The sequence below is a fragment of the Haematobia irritans genome, chromosome 1 (genome assembly GCF_050003625.1).
Source record: "Haematobia irritans isolate KBUSLIRL chromosome 1, ASM5000362v1, whole genome shotgun sequence".
NCBI classification, from domain to species: Eukaryota; Metazoa; Arthropoda; class Insecta; order Diptera; family Muscidae; genus Haematobia; species Haematobia irritans.
In genome coordinates, this window is record NC_134397.1 from 40442627 (window position 1) to 40461797 (window position 19171).

The 19171-nt window shown below is 30.1% G+C and overlaps 1 protein-coding gene across 1 annotated transcript; it reads right to left on the minus strand.

Annotated features, from left to right (window-relative positions):
- Nucleotides 1–153: 153 nt before the first annotated feature.
- ClpX (Caseinolytic protease chaperone subunit) lies at nucleotides 154–16786 on the minus strand. The gene is made up of 6 exons (XM_075289945.1): nucleotides 16288–16786; nucleotides 4070–5015; nucleotides 3732–4008; nucleotides 3482–3631; nucleotides 3193–3414; nucleotides 154–932 (listed from the first exon to the last, which is right to left on the minus strand). Exons 1-6 carry the CDS (start codon nucleotides 16358–16360, stop codon nucleotides 750–752), a joined length of 1851 nt encoding a protein of 616 aa, XP_075146060.1. The 5' UTR covers nucleotides 16361–16786; the 3' UTR covers nucleotides 154–749.
- Between the last annotated feature and the right edge of the window lie 2385 nt (nucleotides 16787–19171).

Consider the following 19171-nt stretch of genomic DNA (forward strand, 5'->3'; position numbering starts at 1 on the left):
TGCGGCTCCTAGCGCACAATTGATAAACACTGTGACCTCACTTAGTGATACTTGAATTTATTTATCAATTTTTATTAAACCTACAACTAAAAAATACACATTTTAAAATATATTATTTATAATCCTTTGATAGATAATTTAAAAAGAAATAACTTTGTTTTCGATTTTTAATTTTTTATTCGTTTTTTTAAGGGTGAAAACTAAATGTTGTTTTTTTATACTGATGTTTTTTTTTTCTCTTTTGCTAACAAAATTTTATAATTATATGTATATAGTTTTATCGTATTATCTAAAAGTATTAACGTTAGGTTTCTCACAATTGCCTATTTCCTAAGGAGAGAGGGGGCGAGGAGAGGGACATATAGACATTATAGAGATTGTGTCCAGGTCCCTCTTTTTCGTTTTTTTTTTCTTGGAAAATGCCTCTGTTTAATTTTTCAATAGTTGATATACAATCAAATTAAAATTGGTTTTCAAGAGTAAAGATATACGCTTGGGGTGTTTATAACAAAAAAAATTTTAGATTATGTATAAGGTAGATTGATTGGTACATAGTTAAAATGATTCAATTTTATAAATACACGCTGATTTGAAATGTCACGACAATGTAAACTTTCTTGTATTCTACTAAGTAGGAAGAAAAACCAAAAGTTCCTGTATGTGGGTGTGTGTGTGTGGAAAGAAAAAATCTGTGTGTTTTTGCAAGAAACTCTGGGAACAGGGGACCAATTATGGATTTGTCTTAAAACCTATTGTGTTGCGCGAACCTTTGTGGTTTCACTATCTTCGCTGTCATCATTGTCGGTACTGGCATTTTCCTCCTTACGTATATAGGTGGGTGGGGCTTGGCCCCTAACACAGGACGATGTTATGTGAACAGTCTTTATGTCTGAACCAGGAACTTCAAACATGGGATCGAGCAAAAGTTGTTCCTGAAATATATAAAACATACAAGTTGAATGAGAAAGAATTCTAAATGAAGGTTTAAAGAACATTTAAATTTATCAAGTTTTGATATGAGTATTTGGGAGTACCGAAAATATTTTTTTTCAATTAGCGTAAAAGTCACGTATATAAAAACAAAATATATACCCTAACTATACACGCTCGAAATTTTGAGTACGTTCAATTGCACCACTTATAAACCGGTCTGAGGCAAAAGTCCTTTGGGCGAGAACACTCGAAATTCATTTAACAAAATCGCTATGGTATACTATGGTATAGCAATTGACGTCAATTGGACATCATTTATGAACTTTGGCAAAACTAAATGACATCTCTAAGCGAAAGTGAGTTGGGCAGTACCCCACTGCCCAAATCACCTCTGGATGGAGAAAGAATCTTTGAGGACTTTTTGGCGTTGGCGTGTAATATAAGCATTCGACCAAGTCGTATTCTCAAAATGTTTTTTGTTTTTTTGTTTTCTTTTTTTAAGAAATTATTTATTATTTTATTTTAGTTTATTTCAATATTTGCAATATTGTATACAATGATCTCTCCTATTTTTTGGGCGTATACATTTTATTTCTATAGAAAAGTTTGTCAAAAATTTTGATTTCTATAGAAAATTTTGTCACAATTTTATTTCTATAGAAAATTTTGGTTTCTATAGAAAATTTTGTCAACATTTTATTTCTGTAGAGAATTTTGTCAAAGTTTTATTTCTGTAGAAAATTTAGTCAATATTTTATTTCTATAGAAAATTTTGTCAAAATTTTATTTCTATAGAAAATTTTGTCAAAATTTTATTTCTATAGAAAATTTTGTCAAAATATTATTTCTATAGAAAATTTTGTCAAAATATTACTTCTATAGAAAATTTTGTCAAAATTTTATTTCTATAGAAAATTTTCTCAAAAATTTTTTTCCATAGAAAACTTGTTCAAAATTTTATTTCTATAGAAAATGTTGTCAAAATTTTATATCTATAGAAAATTTTGTCAAAATTTTATTTCTATAGAAAATTTTTTCAAAATTTTATTTCTATAGAAAATTTTGTCAAAATTTTATTTCTATAGAAAATTTTGTCAAAATTATATTTCTATAGAAAATTTTGTCAAAATTTTATTTCTATAGAAAATTTTTTCAAAATTTTATTTCTATAGAATATTTTGTCAAAATTTTATTTCTATAGAAAATTTTGTCAAAATATTATTTTTATAGAAAATTTTGTCAAAATATTATTTCTATAGAAAATTCTGTCAAAATTTTAGTTCTATAGAAAATTTTGTCAAAATTTTATTTCTATAGAAAATATTGTCAACATTTTATTTCTATAGAAAAACGATAAAAAATGTACCATTTTTGGTAGAATTCTACCAACTGTGGCAACCGTGTTCTCACCACCGGACTGTAGCGACCTACAATCGCTGCGGTAGTATGGTTAGGTTAGGTTAGGCTAAAGTGGTAGCCCGATTAAGTTTCAGGCTCACTTAGACTATTCAGTCCATTGTGATACCACATTAACTAAAAGTACCTATTACATATAGAGCACTTCTAGTTTTAACCGCTGAACCTTCTCGATTATTTCCTTCTTGTGAACCAACCAGATTGTTCCAAAAACATTAGCAGACTGCTTAAGTTAATGTTTTCCAGGTCCGCCAGTAATCTAAAGCTATGTGCCCCTAAAATTGGCTTACGCCTCACACAAAATGCAGGACACTCACACAAGAGGTGTTTGATTCCTTTTCCTCCGGGAGTACAGTCACACTAGCTACATGGCTGTGCCAATGGCAACAGCAGTGGGACATTAGTTTTCTGAAACTCTAAAACGAAAATGAATTGATACTGAACAACACCCGCAATGATGAAAAAGGCTGCCACTATTATCGCCATTATACAATGAAGTCTTGAAGCCTCAGCCAAAACATGATGGTCAAAAAGAGTGACGAGCCGTTAAGGCATACTGACATGATTTGGAAGTGTTACCAACTGCTATGGGACATACATGGCTTTATATCTTTCGTTTCGGCGAGGTTGCTGCCTAATTTTACATACAGACTTCCAAGTCAATTCAGAAAAATGTTCACTTTAGATTCATGCGCATCCCTCTCGCACTTTTAGAACAATGAAACACTCTAAAGAGACCGTTACAAAAACAGCCAAAATATTTTCCTTCCTGGCGAAATTATTATTTTTTTATCATGTAACTAATTTATAATTAATTCTAATTTTAAGCATCATTTTACTTACCATTATAGAACGTAAACCTCTGGCTCCAGTCTGCCGTTCCATGGCCAAGGCGGCAATAGCTTTAATGGAATTTTCTGTAAATGTCAAATCGACATGATCCAATCCAATTAAAGCTTTATACTGAGGAATTAAAGCATTTTTGGGTTCTGTTAAAATGCGAACCAGCATGTCTACATTAAGACTATGGAAGGGCACAATAACGGGGAAACGGCCAACGAATTCCTGCAGACACACAAAACAGAATTAACCATGATGATAAAGCCGCATTACAAAAGGATTCTATACCTACCGGTATCATACCAAATTCGACGAGATCACGAGCTTGTACTTTAGTCAAACATCTATCACGTTCCTCTTGATCATCATCCATTGGACTAGCTGCAGATTGAGCTGCACGACGACCTGAGGAACCCGAAGTGGGTGCACCAAAACCCAAATACTTTATACACCAAATAAAAAAGAATAAAAAATTCAAAAAAAAAGACAAATGTAGTATGAAAATCTTATTTGTGGGCAATGTTGTAAATTTTTTAACAGACCTTTTCATTAAGCCTTCTTGCAATAAGGCGATCCAAACCTGTATAGGCTCCAGAGGCAACAAATAGAATATTTGTAGTATCCACTTGTACGGTTTCACCTCTTAATTTACGCGGTGAATTTCTTTCGGGAACATTAACAATTGTACCTTCCAACATCTTCAACATACCCTGCTGGACTCCTTCACCACCAACATCCCGTAGTTGATGAATACCAGGGACAGCACCAATTTTATCTACTTCATCTAAGAAAACAATGCCTGTTTGAGCACGTTCAACGCTAAAATGGAAATGTAAATCATTAGTGAAAATTCCTTGAAACCCCAATTTCATTTCCTTACTTATAATTGGCATCTTGTAGTAACTTTGATATAACACTTTCGATATCTTCACCCACATAACCGGCTTGCGTCAATGTTGTACAATCACAAATGGCAAATGGTACATCCAAACATTTCGCTATGGTTTGAGCTATTAAAGTCTTACCGGATCCCGTGGGTCCCAGCATTATGATATTACTTTTCTCTAACTTAATTTCGTGATTCTGTTTTTCCAGTATCTCTGAGCCTGAGTCATGATTATGATGATGTGTCGATGAACTTTGAGCCTGCTTAGGAGGTAATTCTGTACCCGATGTGGCAATGGTATGACCAATACCGGTTATATGTAATAAATCCGTTCTCGTGCCCATAGGATCATTCATCATAGCACTATTCGGTGCCATCTGTTGTTGTTGTGGACTAACTTGTGGAAGATTATGATGTATCCGCTTATAATGATTGTATACAGCAACCGATAGTACTTTTTTGGCAAAATCTTGTCCCACAACATGTTTATCCAGATATTGCATAATTTTTTGTGGCGGAGGTGGAGGTTTCCTTTGATTTTTTGCTTCTTCTTTGATATTTCGTTTTGTATCGACCTCTGAGAGTACCACAAAGAAATGATTGCACTTTGCACATTTTACAAAACGTGTGGAGCTAACAAAGGTTTCAACTTGTGTACAGGGGCTTCCACATTTCGGGCATTGCAGAAAATTTTTATCATTTGGTGGTTCTCCAGAACTTGACCCACTGCCTCCGGAAGTACCGCCGGAGGATGCTGATGAGGATGAATTACTACCGCTGCCCACAGTTCCTCCAGTTCCAGTGCCAATGCCTCCACTTCCAGCACCAGCTGCATGTGCTAAGGTTATATCGATTCGTGGATTAGCCGAAACATGAAGGCATCGTGCCGTCAAAGCAGCCAAACATCCTGATTGGGCATGGTGGTTGGGACAATAGAGACCTGTAATTTGAAGTAGTAGATTAAATTTAATTAGAAAAAAATTTTAATTTTTTTAAAGAAAATAAAAATTAACAAAAATCTGTAACAAATGACATTAAAAAAATTTTTTCTATAGAAAACAAAATTTAAATAAAACTATAGAAAATAAAATTTTGAAAAACATGTTCTATAGAAAATAACATAAAAAACCATAGAAAATGCAATTTTCACAAAATTTTCTATGGAAAATAAAATATTAGCAAACTTTTCTCTAGAAAATAAAATTGTAACAAATTTTTTGAATAGAAAATAACTTTTTTTTTAAATTTTCAAAATTTTCTATAGCAAATAAAATGTTGACAAATTTACAAAAAATTACAAAAATTTTCAAATTTATTCTATGGAAAAAAATATTTGACAAAATTTTCTGTTGAAAATAAAATTTTGACAATAATTTTCAAATTTATTCTATGGGAACAAAATTTTGAAAAAATTTTTTATAGAGAACAAAATTTTGATATTTTCTATGATCTTGACAAAATGTTTTATAAAAAAAATGTTGACAAATTTTTCCATGGCAAATATATTTTTAAAACAATTGCTGTAGAAAATTAAATGCTAAAAACATTTCTATAGAAAAGAAAATTTTGGAAAATTTGTCTACAGAAAACAAAAATTGGAAAAATTTTGAAAAAAATTTCTATAGAAAATAAAACTTTTGAAAACGTTTCTATAAAAAAAAAAATTGGAAAAATTTTCTATAGAAACAAATTTTGACAAAATTTTCTATAGAAACAAATTTTGATAAAATTTTCTATAGAAACAAATTTTGACAAAATTTTCTATAGAAACAAATTTTGACAAAATTTTCTATAGAAACAAATTTTGACAAAATTTTCTATAGATTTCTGTAAAAAAAAATAGACATTTTCTATAGAAAAAAAATTTAGACTAAATTTTCTATAGAAAAATATTTGACAAAATTTCTATAGAAAAAATGTTGACAAAATTTTCTATAGAAAAAACTGTAGACAAAATTTGCAACGAAAAAAATTTAGACAAAATTTTCTATAGAAAAAAATTTAGACAAAATTTTCTATAGAAAATAAAATTGTGAGAAATTTTGTTTTTTTTTGATAACTAAATTTACAAAATTTTCTATAGAAAATAAAACAAAATTTTCTATAGAAAAAAATTTTACAAATTTTCTATAGAAAAAAGTTATATGAAAAGATGATGTACAGTGGGAGAAAAGATGATTCAATTTGTAAGAGGAAATTTCCCAAATGTTTTCTCTATAAGGAGTTAGCATAAAGGGCCCAAAATTGAGTTATCTCTCCCAGCCAGATCTATACTAAAGGCTGTGGAAAGGTTCATTCGCCCGAACCGAAACATGTACAGTCCAGGCGTGTATAGATTTGTATCCGGCGTTTTCTTTTCAATGGCTCTATTAACCATGTTCCTTAATCTACCTGTCCATAAACCTCGAAAAATAATTGTATAATTAGATATAATGCATTTGGACGTCAATTGCCTGTTTCGGTATCAGGCTAACATGAAATATAAGAAAAAAATTTAGACATAATTTTCTATGGAAAATAAAATTTTGACAAAATGTATAGAAAATCAAATTTTGACAAAATTTTCCTAAAATTATTCTATGGAAATAAAATTTTGACAAAATTTTCTATAGCACAACATAATTTTGGCATTTTCTATACAGAATAATATCTTGACAAAATATAAATAAAAATTTGACATTCTCCATAAAAAAGATTTTGACAAAATTTCCATAGCACAATATTGAAACAAATTGCTATAGAAAATTAAATGTTGGAAAATTTTCTATAGAAAATAAAATTGTGGAAATTTTTTCTATAGAAAAAAATGTTGGAAAAATTTGCTATAGAAAACAAAATTTTGACAAAATTTTCTGTAGAAAAAAATTGACTAGTTTAGACAACAAACTAGACAAAATTTTCTATAGAAAATAATATATTGACAACATTTATCGAAAATAAAATTTTGAAACAAATTTTCAAAATTATTCTAAGAAATAAAATTCGTTTTGTTTTGTCATTGTTGGTTTATTCTCCAATCATTTCATTGGTTTTGATTTCAGTTTAAAACCATGCATTGACTAAACTACAAGTGTAGCTTAACCAACAGAGGAAAAGAATGTTTGTCAAATTTATTTGGGCAAAGCCCTATAGATTGCAAGATGCTAGGATGGACGCACGTTTCGGAATTACCACATTCCTCATCAGCATCCTCTACTTGCAGCAAAACTATCAACCAATTATCGGAATAAATTCAGGCAGTTTACTAAACCCAAAGTGAACCACACTTGAAAAAAGGATTATGATAGCCGGTATTTGCCGAAATAAATTTGTACAAACATATCTCTTTTCTTTTTTTAACAAAATTTTCTATAGAGAATAACACTTTGACATTCTACACAGAATAAAATCTTGACAAAATTGTCTATGGAAAATAAAACTTTGACAAAATTTTTTATAGCAAATATAATTTTGAAAAAAAATGCTATAGAAAATTAAACGTTGAAAGTTTTTCTATACAAAATAAATTTTTGGAAAATTTTTCTGTAGAAGAAAATTGGAAAAAATTTCTATAGAAAATTTTGACAAAATTTTCTACAGAAAAAAACATTTTGAAAATTTTCTATAATATGATTATCATGTAATATTGATATTAATTCAAAAATATGTGATTTAATTATTATTATTATTGTTTTTTTTGTTTTTATTATTGTACGGTTTTTTCTTTTTTTTACATATAAATTTATATTTATTTATTGTTTCCTATTTAAATAATTTTTACCCATAATATTATTATTATTTTTAGTCTTAAGTCATAATGTTTATATAATTTTGTATTCTATATTTTAGAGTAGTTTTTATTGTAATTTAACCTATATCGGCCCATGGCTTCAAATTACAAAATCGAGCAAATAAATAAAAAAAAATTACAAAATTTTCTATAGCAAAAAAAAAACATTTTAACAAAATTTTCTATAGGAAATAAAATTGTGATAAAAATTCCTATAGAAAATAAAATTGTGAGAAAATACTCTTTAGACAACAAAATTGACAAAATTTTCTATACAAGATAAAATTTTGACAAAATTTTCTATAGAAAACAATAAAATAAAACTAAATTTTCTATGGAAAAACTTTGACAAAATCTTCTTTAGAAAATAGACAAATTTTCTATAGCAAATAGAATTTTGACAAAAATTTTCTATCAAAAATAAATTTTTGTCAAAATTTTCTATCGAAAATAAAATTTTGACAAAATTTTCTACAAAAAAAAATATCAGAATTTTCTATAGAAAATAAAATTGTGTCAAAATTTTCTAAAGAAAAGAAAACGTTGACAAAATTTGCTATAGAAAACAAAATTTTGACAATATCTACTATATAATTATATTTGCTTTAGAAAATAAAATTTTGACTAAATTTTCTATAGAAAATGAAATTTAATCAAAATTTTTCTATAGAAAATAATTTTAACTAAATCTTCTTATATCATGATCGGAAAACTTTCAGTTTTACTTCCTACTTTTTATTGGGATTGTTATAAAAATGCATTACCATGGAAAGACCTATCTAAACCCTCCACAATATCAAGTTAACATAATTGTTATCTTTTCAACACATCATAGCTTATTCCTACACCATCTACGTCTATGGTGTCTATTGTATTTGGTTTTGTTGCTTTTGCTGGTTTTGCTATTTTTTTGTTTTCATAATATGTGCACAGAATGAGGAAATAACCGAGGAAGTTGTGTGGCCAACAAACACTTTACGAGGGGAGTAGAGGGAAACACGTCCCAAAAAATACATGTCCAACAGATAACTAAACTTGACTTAAATAAAATGTTGACCAACAGTCCGTCATCAACTAAGCCAAGTAACCATAACGAAAGGTCATTCATGTCTACCATGCCTGGCACGGCGTATAAAACAAACAAAAAAACACAACATCATAGTTGGTAGCGAAAAGGAAAAACTAGTTTGTTCTAAGCTTAGAGAACTGGGAGGGAGACTGGTTTTGCAGAGTAGATTGGAAATTGAATTTGCCGATTAATGATAGAATAGAAACAAGTATATACGGCCGTAAGTTCGGCCAGGCCGAATCTTATGTACCCTCCACCATGGATTGCGTAGAAACTTCTACGAAAGACTGTCATCCACAATCGAATTACTTGGGTTGTGGTATCATATACTATCACCACGTACCAAATTTCGAGCAGATCGGATGAATTTTGCTTCCCCAAAAGGCACCGGAGGTCAAATCTGGGGATCGGTTTATATGGGAACTATATATAATTTTGGACTAATATGAACCAATTCCTGCATGGTTGTTGGATACCATATACTAATATCACGTACCAAATTTCAACCGAATGGGAAGAATTTTGCTCTTCCAACGGGCTCTGGAGGTCAAATCTGGGGATATATTGGGTCTATATATAATTATGGACCGATACCGACTAATTTTTGCATGGGAGTTTGAGGCCATATATTAACACCACGTACCAAATTTCAACTGCATCAGATGAATTTTGGTCTTCCAATAGGCTCCGGAGGTCAAATCTGGTGATCGGTTTATATGGGGGCTATATATAATTATGGACCGATGTGGACCAATTTTTGCATGGATGTTAGAGACCATATACTAAAACCAAGTACCAAATTTCAGCCGGATCGGATGAAATTTGCTTCTCTTAGATGCCTCGCAAACCAAATCGGGGGATCGGTTTATATGGGGGCTATATATAATTATGGACCGATGTTAACCAATTTTTGCATGGTTGTTAGAGACCATATACTAACACCATGTACCCAATTTCAGCCATATCGGATGAAATTTGCTTCTCTTAGATGCCTCGCAAACCAAATCGGGGGATCGGTTTATATGGGGGCTATATATAATTATGGACCGATGTGGACCAATTTTTGCATGGTTATTAGAGACCATATACTAACACCATGTACCAAATTTCAGCCGGATCGGATGAAATTTGCTTCTCTTAGAGGCCTCGCAGGCCAAATTTGGGGGTTCGTTTACATGGGGGCTATACGTAAAGTGGACCGATATGGCCCATTTTCAATACCATCCGACCTACATCAATAACAACTACTTGTGCCAAGTTTCAAGTCGATAGCTTGTTTCGTTCGGAAGTTAGCGTGATTTCAACAGACGGACGGACGGACATGCTCAGATCGACTCAGAATTTCACCACGACCCAGAATATATATACTTTATGGGGTCTTAGAGCAATATTTCGATGTGTTACAAACGGAATGACAAAGTTAATATACCCCCCATCCTATGGTGGAGGGTATAAAAAACGAATTAGATGCACAAGACCAACAGGGAGGCTAAGTAATACCCTACACGATGGTAAGGATTTAAAAATATGTTGGTACCCATGGAGCCATAAATCCATCAAGGTACAATGGTTAGCATGTCCCGGCCAATCGCTTAATAATCTAAAACGATTTTCTTCATAATTAAATGTTTGTATGGAGTAATCGAGACATTTCGTATCCCGTATATAATAAACAACCATTTAACGTTGAGATATGATTACCTGTTTTGTAATCCGAATTGTAAATCCAAATTGACCTTCTAATTTGATATAAAAGCTAACGATACTACCTATAATTTGGTGTGAAATACATTCATAATTTAACCTACATCCATATAACCCAATTTTTTGTTTTATTTATCTTTGTGTAATTAATTGTTTTTATTGAATGATCTGTTTTATCAATTGTATGAGTACGCTGTGGTCTGTTCACTGGTATCATAATGTGATATGGTATTCATAGGTGTTTATTTTGGGAGAATTTTTGGTAACCGGTGGTACATGCGAAGTATTAAACCCTCGTAAATCGGACAGAAACTATCAATTCTTGGGAATCTGGACAATGTCTGAGGGTGAAACTGGTCCGTTATCTATATATACAACTTAAAAAATAAATCTATTTCAAAATTTGTCGTATTTGTACTTCCTTAACCTCAATACACTTAGCCAAAAATTTTCCAATTCTCGTTGTTGAAGTTAATTTTCGAAATAGCCTTCAATGAGCGAAGCCATTCATTTTTATTTACCTTATTCAACTCGAAACGGTTTACAAGCCAGAAGCCACATGGAGCTAAATTACGAATACGAAGATATTGCAAACAATATTGGTTGAATTTTTTACGAAGAATTCTCGAAAAAATTAATGCGACATTTCGTACAGAGGTGTCTGATATTTATACAAACGAATGGAATAAATTAAGTTATCTTAATATTTTTGCCTACAGAACTATGTGGGAATTCCAGAGGAGATGAGAAATCATGAAACAAAAAATTCTACGCCGAGGAGAGGCGTGGAATCGTTTTATCTCAATTTATCTGTTGCACTTACTCCTGGTTGAAAGATATTATGATTGTACAGTAATTGCATCTCGTCTTTATACTGGTGAATACTGCTCTTCTCTCATGATGTTTAACTGCTAAACATTTAAGGATATTCGCCTCTTTAACCACATATGGACGTCAGAAATACGCACGCAGAATAGTAGATAGAATCACAATACCGAGCAACACTTACGCCTAACATTCTACAGGACTATTTTGACAGCAATTTTGAATTCATCCGACTTTGTGATTTTTGTGATATTCTCCGTCCTAAAAAAGCAGCACCCTCAACAGCATTGCCGACAGAATTTGGGATCAGACAAAGATATCTTATTTGACTTCTTCTAAAGCAATAGGTCAATAAGTCGTGAATTACACAAAGACAGAATAGACATATAAGGAAATACGACAACAAGTGGTATTCTCAATATGTCAACGTCTTTGTAGTACCCACGGTTGGCATTCGAGCCTAAAACAATCTACCAAAATTTGAATAAAATTGTAGCAAAAATGTACGAAATTTAAAAAAAAAATTATTTTGAAGTTCTCGATTACATTTTTTGGTTAGTATGAAATGTTTTTTTCTTTTTTTTTCTTCGAAAGACATTTGTATTTTATTTCAGATTTTTTTCAGTATTTACAATAGTATATATTATGATCTCTCCTATTAGAGACCATTTTTTGGGTGTGTAAATATCCCTTGAATTGTAAATGTGTCGAATTGTAAAGATTTTAAGGATTTTAGTGTATGACCAAACCAGCGTTGCCAGAATTGTTTCACCAAAAACCGCTAGATTTGCCCAAAAAAATAGCTAAAAAAGGCTAAAAAATGCTAAAAAATAGCTAGAAAAAAAAATTTTTTTGTATCAAAAGTCACATTTTTGATTGAAATTTAACAAACTTAAAGGCTTTATTTCACTTACAATGCATATTATTTTCATTTTAATTCCACTTCTGTGAGACTGTAACAATATCTAAGGCATATTAGCTCTGTTTGCGTATTCGATACATTTTGATTACTATCACAAATTTTTTACTGGAAGTCCTTCGTTTTGTGGGAGCTACCTTCCCAACACCTCTATTTTATTTACTTGTTATTTTAAAATATTAAATGATCTAAGCATGCTTTGGATATGGTAAAAAAATAATTTGTCATTTTTTTAAATAAAATTTTAGTTTGGATTTGAAATTGTGAAAAATTCGAAATACATTACTTTTATTTAAATTGTAGAAAATACCTATAGTTTACATTTCCCAGTAAAAATATTTTCCTTTTCTTCATGAGCTATCAAAGTGCTTTAGAAACGTGCTAACGCCAACTTAAATTTCCAAATTCAGACTCGACTTCAAGTAGAAATTATTGTATATATATGTTTTTAAAATAAAGTGTTGAAAAACATCTTTTAATTTTGAACGCTATTTTGGTTTGTGGTTAAGATGCAAAAACTCCTCACATTTAAAGACTATTTCATTAATTCTTCCTTATTTCATGAAAACATACCCATTTTTAAGTTGAATCACTTAATTATAAGGACAAAACGACTTTGTCGTCTTTTGGACAAGGAAAACAGTTTATATAAAAGAAATTCACAAATGCTATTATAACCAAAATTCGCGTTCGTATTTTAAGGAGACGACAATATTTTTTCAGCGCACAAAGCTATTCACATCTACTATTTTAATTTAGTAATATCGTAATAACTTTAGAATATTATAATAACATAAAAAGGATAAACGAGTCAAATGATAATATTCCCAATAATTTACTGACAGTTTATCTAACAAATTTGTATGGTAATAGTAGATTTAAAGTTTACGATAACTTTTATGTATATAATGAAAAAACTTTACAACAAGGTGTATTTGCTACAAAAATGCCCGCATAATGGCTGGACTCATTATTAATGTTTCAACTGAGCTTTGAAATATGTGGAAACCCTTATACTTGCAGCAAAGCTTAGATAAAAACGCCGATTTATCCATATTTCAATAGAAACATGTCGAAAATAAAAAAAGCCAAAAATAGCTAAAAAGGTCATGAAAAAAAGCCAGAAAAAAAGCTAAAAGCTAAATGCATTTTTTTCCCCGCTAAACGTCTTCAAAAAAAGCCAAATCTAGCGGGAAAAAAGCTAAATTGGCAACGCTGGACCAAACACGCAACTTAGAAATTTTAAAGATATTCACCAATTTTGTTAAAATTTTATTTCTATAGAAAATTCTGTCAAAATTTTATTTTTATAGAAAATTTTGTCAACATTTCATTTCTATAGAAAATTTTGTCATAATTTGGTTTCTATAGAATATTTTGTATAGAAAATTTTTTTCAAAATTTTATTTCTATAAAATTTTTTTTCAAAATTTTATTTCTATAGAAAATATTGTCAAAATTTTATTTCTATAGGAAATTTTGTCAAAATTTTATTTCTATAGAAAATTCTGTCAAAATTTTATTTTTATAGAAAATTTTGTCATAATTTGGTTTCTATAGAATATTTTGCATAAAATTTTTTTTCAAAATTTTATTTCTTTAGAAAATTTTGTCAAAATTTTATTTCTTTAGAAAATGTTATCAAAATTTTATTTCTTTAGAAAATTTTGTCAAAATTTTATTTCTTAGAATATTTTGTCAACATTTTATTTCTATAAAAATTCTAAAATCCTACTAATCTACCAAATAGTAAAAAATATAAAATTTTTGGTAGAATTTAAACAACTGTGGTACCCCCTGGACTATCTTTATAGTCGAAATAGTCTAGTCGGTACTACGATTGCATTTCTGTTAATGAGTAAGGCAAATCCTCTACTAAGGGTATGGTCGCACTGGACATATATTTGCCCAAAACGAGTGTCAAACTTTTTTCCAGGAGCACTTTCGAAATATCTGGACAGTTTTGGAAAATAGTCTTATTGTGATGTAGTATGAGCTAGGTTAGATTAGGTTAGGTTAGTTGGCAGCCCGATGTAACAGGCTCACTTAGACTATTTATTCCATTGTGACACCACTGTGAACTTCTCTCTTATCACTGAGTGCTGACCGATTCCATGTTAAGTTCAATGAAAAGGGACCTCCTTTTTATAGCCGAGTCCGAACGACGTTCTACATTGCAGTGAAACCACTTAGAGAAGCTTTGAAACACTCAACATTACTGAGGTGGCATAATCCAACGTTGAAAAACTTTTTGGTGTGCGGTCGAAGCAGGAATCGAACTCACGACCTTTTGTATGCAAGGCGGACTTGCTAACTATTGCACCACGGTGGATCCCTAGTACGAGCTAAAAATGCTTGCTGGTTTGAATGTGACAAAGATATTTTTTATGATTTCCGTCAAATATTTGCCCAGTGCGACCATACCGTGACGCCAGCAAATAAGCTTTAAATAAAAATAGAGGCGATGACAAAATCAGTGATGTTTTACTGGGTCGGCAGCTTTTAACCGAAATCCTCATCAACATAGGGATTATCACATCTGATACTCCAATCTACAATAATAACTTCCAGTGCGAGGATATAACTATTTATGGTCGAAGAAACCTTGTCCATAGGTATTTTTTTTTTTTCAGAAATATCGGAGTTACTTATAGCGCCATTTAAAATCCGTTTGATATTCTACATGTAAAGCTAGTTTATTATGTCCAATATTCACTATGAAAATTTTCCGTATATCAATGAATGAGAAGTAATTTCTTAACATGACATATAATGTCATGTTTCATGGCATATAATATTTACAGTAAAATGTTAGTAATATGATATAAATGTCATATAGTAAACCCAGATCAATATTCGAATTATTGAGTATATGGGAGATGAATTTTTAAACTGACCAAGTCTAAAGGTGGGTAATAAGTTCACGTTTAGCCGCTAAAATCGACACTTTTACAAGTTTACTTTTCTTTAACAATCAATTTTAAAGAATATAAAATTAATTAAAAGTTGCTTTTGGCTATTCCCCATCAAATTATTAGAAAATATGCGTCATAGAAGTATAATTTTATACTTTTTTAGTGATTTATTTTTTATTTTAGCGGCTAAACTCGACCTCGACCTACCTACCTTAAAGACTCAAGCCTACTGAAAATATTCGTCGTCTTATACTTGCTTCTCTCACCCATAACATTAGAATATATAAAAGTTTGCAATACAAGTCTAAAAAAATACTCCCCAAAAACATCAAACTGTACACAATATAGATATGCTGTCCAAAAACTATAGCATAAACTACAAAAGCACACAACAACAATAAAAATAAAAAGCAAAACAATAATTGTGGCAAATAACCACCTTAAAATTAAATAAATCTCAGGAATATCAATACTAAGTGATTAATTGAAAACAATAAAAAAAAACATGATGGCCCTCTATGTAGCTAGACAATTGGTGACCTTGATTTGATAACAGGCAAAGTGCAAGCGTTATGTTGTTTTTTGGTGGAAAAGAAAATCTAGAGTGGAAAATCAAAATTCTGATCAAAAGCAATAATCAATAGTCTAAGTAGTGAGACGAATTTTTATTTTTTGTGGAATACTCAAAACATCCTCACTCATTTGCCTTGAAACATTTTCTGCACTTGGTCAAGAACAAAGGCATCACATTTTTGTTTTGTTTTTGTTTTTTCGGGAATAATCGAGATATTTTTGTGTACAAAGAAAAATAACGAAACAAATAGATCAGCGACAGGTTTACTGGAGGAGAGTTTATTAACCCAAGCAAAAACAAAATGTTACAGCTTCCATCAAGCAGTAGCGTCACAGATCGTAGCGATCGTATGATTATGAAATTGAATTGTTCCCCATGTCAATGGGGCTGGCTACAGCTGCTGTTTTACTTCTGTTATTACTTACACCACTACTTACCTCTTAACCAACAATGATGGACCCCAGCTTTCGGTAACTGCGATAGCAGAACTATGTGGCGAGCCACACTCATAATTGGGCCGCAAAAAGGTGATTACGTTTATTTCCTTCTTTCACTAGATCGGTTTTTGTTTGCTGCCTTATCTTTTTGATGTCGTATAGCCGTCGATGAATTTAATCTAAATGCAAAATTTTGCGTAAATTTATTTTGTATTATGTGTGCTTTGGATATTCAATTTTCTTCTTTGTGTGACCACCAAACCAAAACCACCACCACAATAACACTACTTGGACACTTTTAATTTCGTTGCTTCGCTTGCAATTTCACTTGAGTAATTGTATATTGATGTCTTCCTTTTTTGCTGAGAAAATAAGACGCAGTTTTTCCTCTTTTTTTTTTGTTTTTTATATAAATATCTACTATTGATATTATCCACTTTTCTTGACCTCTTCTCTTTTGCTATTGTCAAGCGTTACGATGACTTTTATTGTGAATCTGACAGTTGTTGATGGTGGGGTATGTTCAGTTAACGCTGAAATAAATTTGACATTTTGTTGTTATTCAACTTGTTTTGCTTTCTTACTATGGTCAGCTGTTCAATCCACAAAACAGTGGGTCAATTGTGATAATTTTCCAGTGTACTAATAATTTAGAAAAAGTTTTGGGTTAATTCTAAATCGGATCCAAAGAAATATGCGCAATTTCTAATAGGAACAGAGTTAAAAAAGAAAATAATTCAAAACTGAATATGATTAAAATTGCTTTGTTTGTCAATAGCACAAAGTAGATAGTCGATGTGAATTCCGGGTTACGGTGACCATTAATCCGGTCAATATGATAGATCTTAGCTTTTTCGGAGACCATTCGACGATTGTCTTCCACTGTTTTGCGGGCGCGGAAACTAACTGTAATTTCACTTAAAGTACATAATACATTTTTACCAGGCGATATTGCTTTTTATTCATCTCTAGAAACCACAAAACCTATTGGGATAAAACAACAATATGAATCCTGAGCACTTACATTAAGGCGTGCAGGTTAGGTGGCAGCCCGATACATCAGGTTCACTTAGACTATTCAGACTATCATTGTGATACCACAGTGGTGAACTTCTCTCTTATCACTGAGTGCTGCCCGATTCCATGTTAAGCTCAATGACAAGGGACCTCCTTTTTATAGCCGAGTCCCAACGGCGTTCCACATTGGAAGGAATCGAACCCACGACCTTGTGTATGCAAGGCGGGCATGCTAACCATTGCAACACGGTTATCAGACCTAAGGTTGTTTTCCGCAAATAAAAAGACTTTTTATTGCATTGTTCCCAACGTTTCGACAATGTTTGTTGTCTTCTTCAGTTTTTTTTTTTTTTTTTGTATAAAACTTAAAATTTAATTTTTTGGGCTTATTTTAGTATATAGAGTAGTTTAAAACATAGTTTTCGAGGTGTAGAAAATTGAAGATTTTTATTTTTTTTCGTCATTTCTTAGTAAGTATAGCTAAAATTTTTTTATAAATTAAATATACATATAAAAAAATGTTTTTAATTTTTTTGATATTTCGCCTAAATGGCCTTTCTATTTTTTTTTTATAAAATTCGCAATGTGAATTACTAAAAATAATAGCACCACAGAAGATTATTTTGCAATGTACTTTTTAAGTATATAGTATACCATATTGCTTATATGAGAAGGAGCCAACATTTTAAAGAGGTCCCAGTACCGGTTGCCACTCGAGAACATTTTACCAAAACACAATCAAACACAAAAATCTTATTTTGTCAAAATTTTATTTCTATAGAAAACTTTGTCAAAATTGTATTTCTGTAGAAAATTTTGTCAAAATTTTATTTCTATAGAAAATTTTGTCAAAACTTTATTTCTATAGAAAATTTTGTCAAAATTTTATTTCTATAGAAAATTTTGTCACAATTTTATTTCTATAGAAAATTTTGTCAAAATGTTATTTCTGTAGAAACTTTTGTCAAAATTTTGTTTCTATAGAAAATGTTGTCAAAATTTTACTTCTATAGAAAATTTTGTCAAAATTTTATTTCTATAGAAAATGTTGTCAAATCTATGGAAAATTTTGCCAAAATTTTATTTCTATAGAAAATTTTGTCAGAATTTTATTTCTATAGAAAATTTTGTCAAAATTTTATTTCTATAAAAAAATGTCAAAATTTTATTTCTATAAAAAATTTTGTCAAAATTTTTTTCTATAGAAAATTTTGTCAAAATTTTATTTCTATAGAAAATGTTGTCAAAATGTCATTTCTGTAGAAACATTTGTCAAAATTTTGTTTCTATAGAAAATGTTGTCAAAATTTTATTTCTATAGAAAATTTTGTCAAAATTTTATTTCTATAGAAAATTTTGTCAAAATTTTATTTCTATGGAAAAATTTGTCAAAATTTTATTTCTATAGAAAATGTTGTCAAATCTATGGAAAATTTTGTCAAAATTTTATTTCTATAGAAAATTTTGTCAGAATTTTATTTCCATAAAAAATGTTGTCAAAATTTTATTTCTATAAAAAATTTTGTCAAAAATTTGTTTCTATAAAAAATTTTGTCAAAATTTTATTTCTATAGTAAATGTTGTCAAAATTTTATTTCTATAGAAAATGTCAAAATTTTATTTCTATAGAAAATTTTGTCAAAATTTTCTTTCTAGAGAAAATTTTGTGAAAATTTTATTTCTATGGAAAATTTTGTCAAAATTTTATTTCTATAGAAAACTTTGTCAAAATTTTATTTCTATAGAAAATTTTGTCAAAATTTTATTTATATAGAAAATGTTTTCAAAATTTTATTTCTATAGAAAGTTTTGTCAATTTGTTATTCTACAGAAAATGTTGTCAAAATTTTATTTCGAATAAAAATTC

What these genes read in the sequence shown, in the direction of transcription:
- ClpX (XM_075289945.1), bottom strand. Translation starts at nt 16,360, where the DNA reads ATGAGTGTGGCTCGCCACATAGTTCTGCTATCGCAGTTACCGAAAGCT. An exon ending in CAAGAAGGCTTAATGAAAAG is followed by an intron (nt 3,632 to 3,731) that starts GTCTGTTAAAAA and finishes TGGTGTATAAAG; the next exon opens with TATTTGGGTTTTGGTGCACC. An exon ending in TCGAATTTGGTATGATACCG is followed by an intron (nt 3,415 to 3,481) that starts GTAGGTATAGAA and finishes GTGTGTCTGCAG; the next exon opens with GAATTCGTTGGCCGTTTCCC.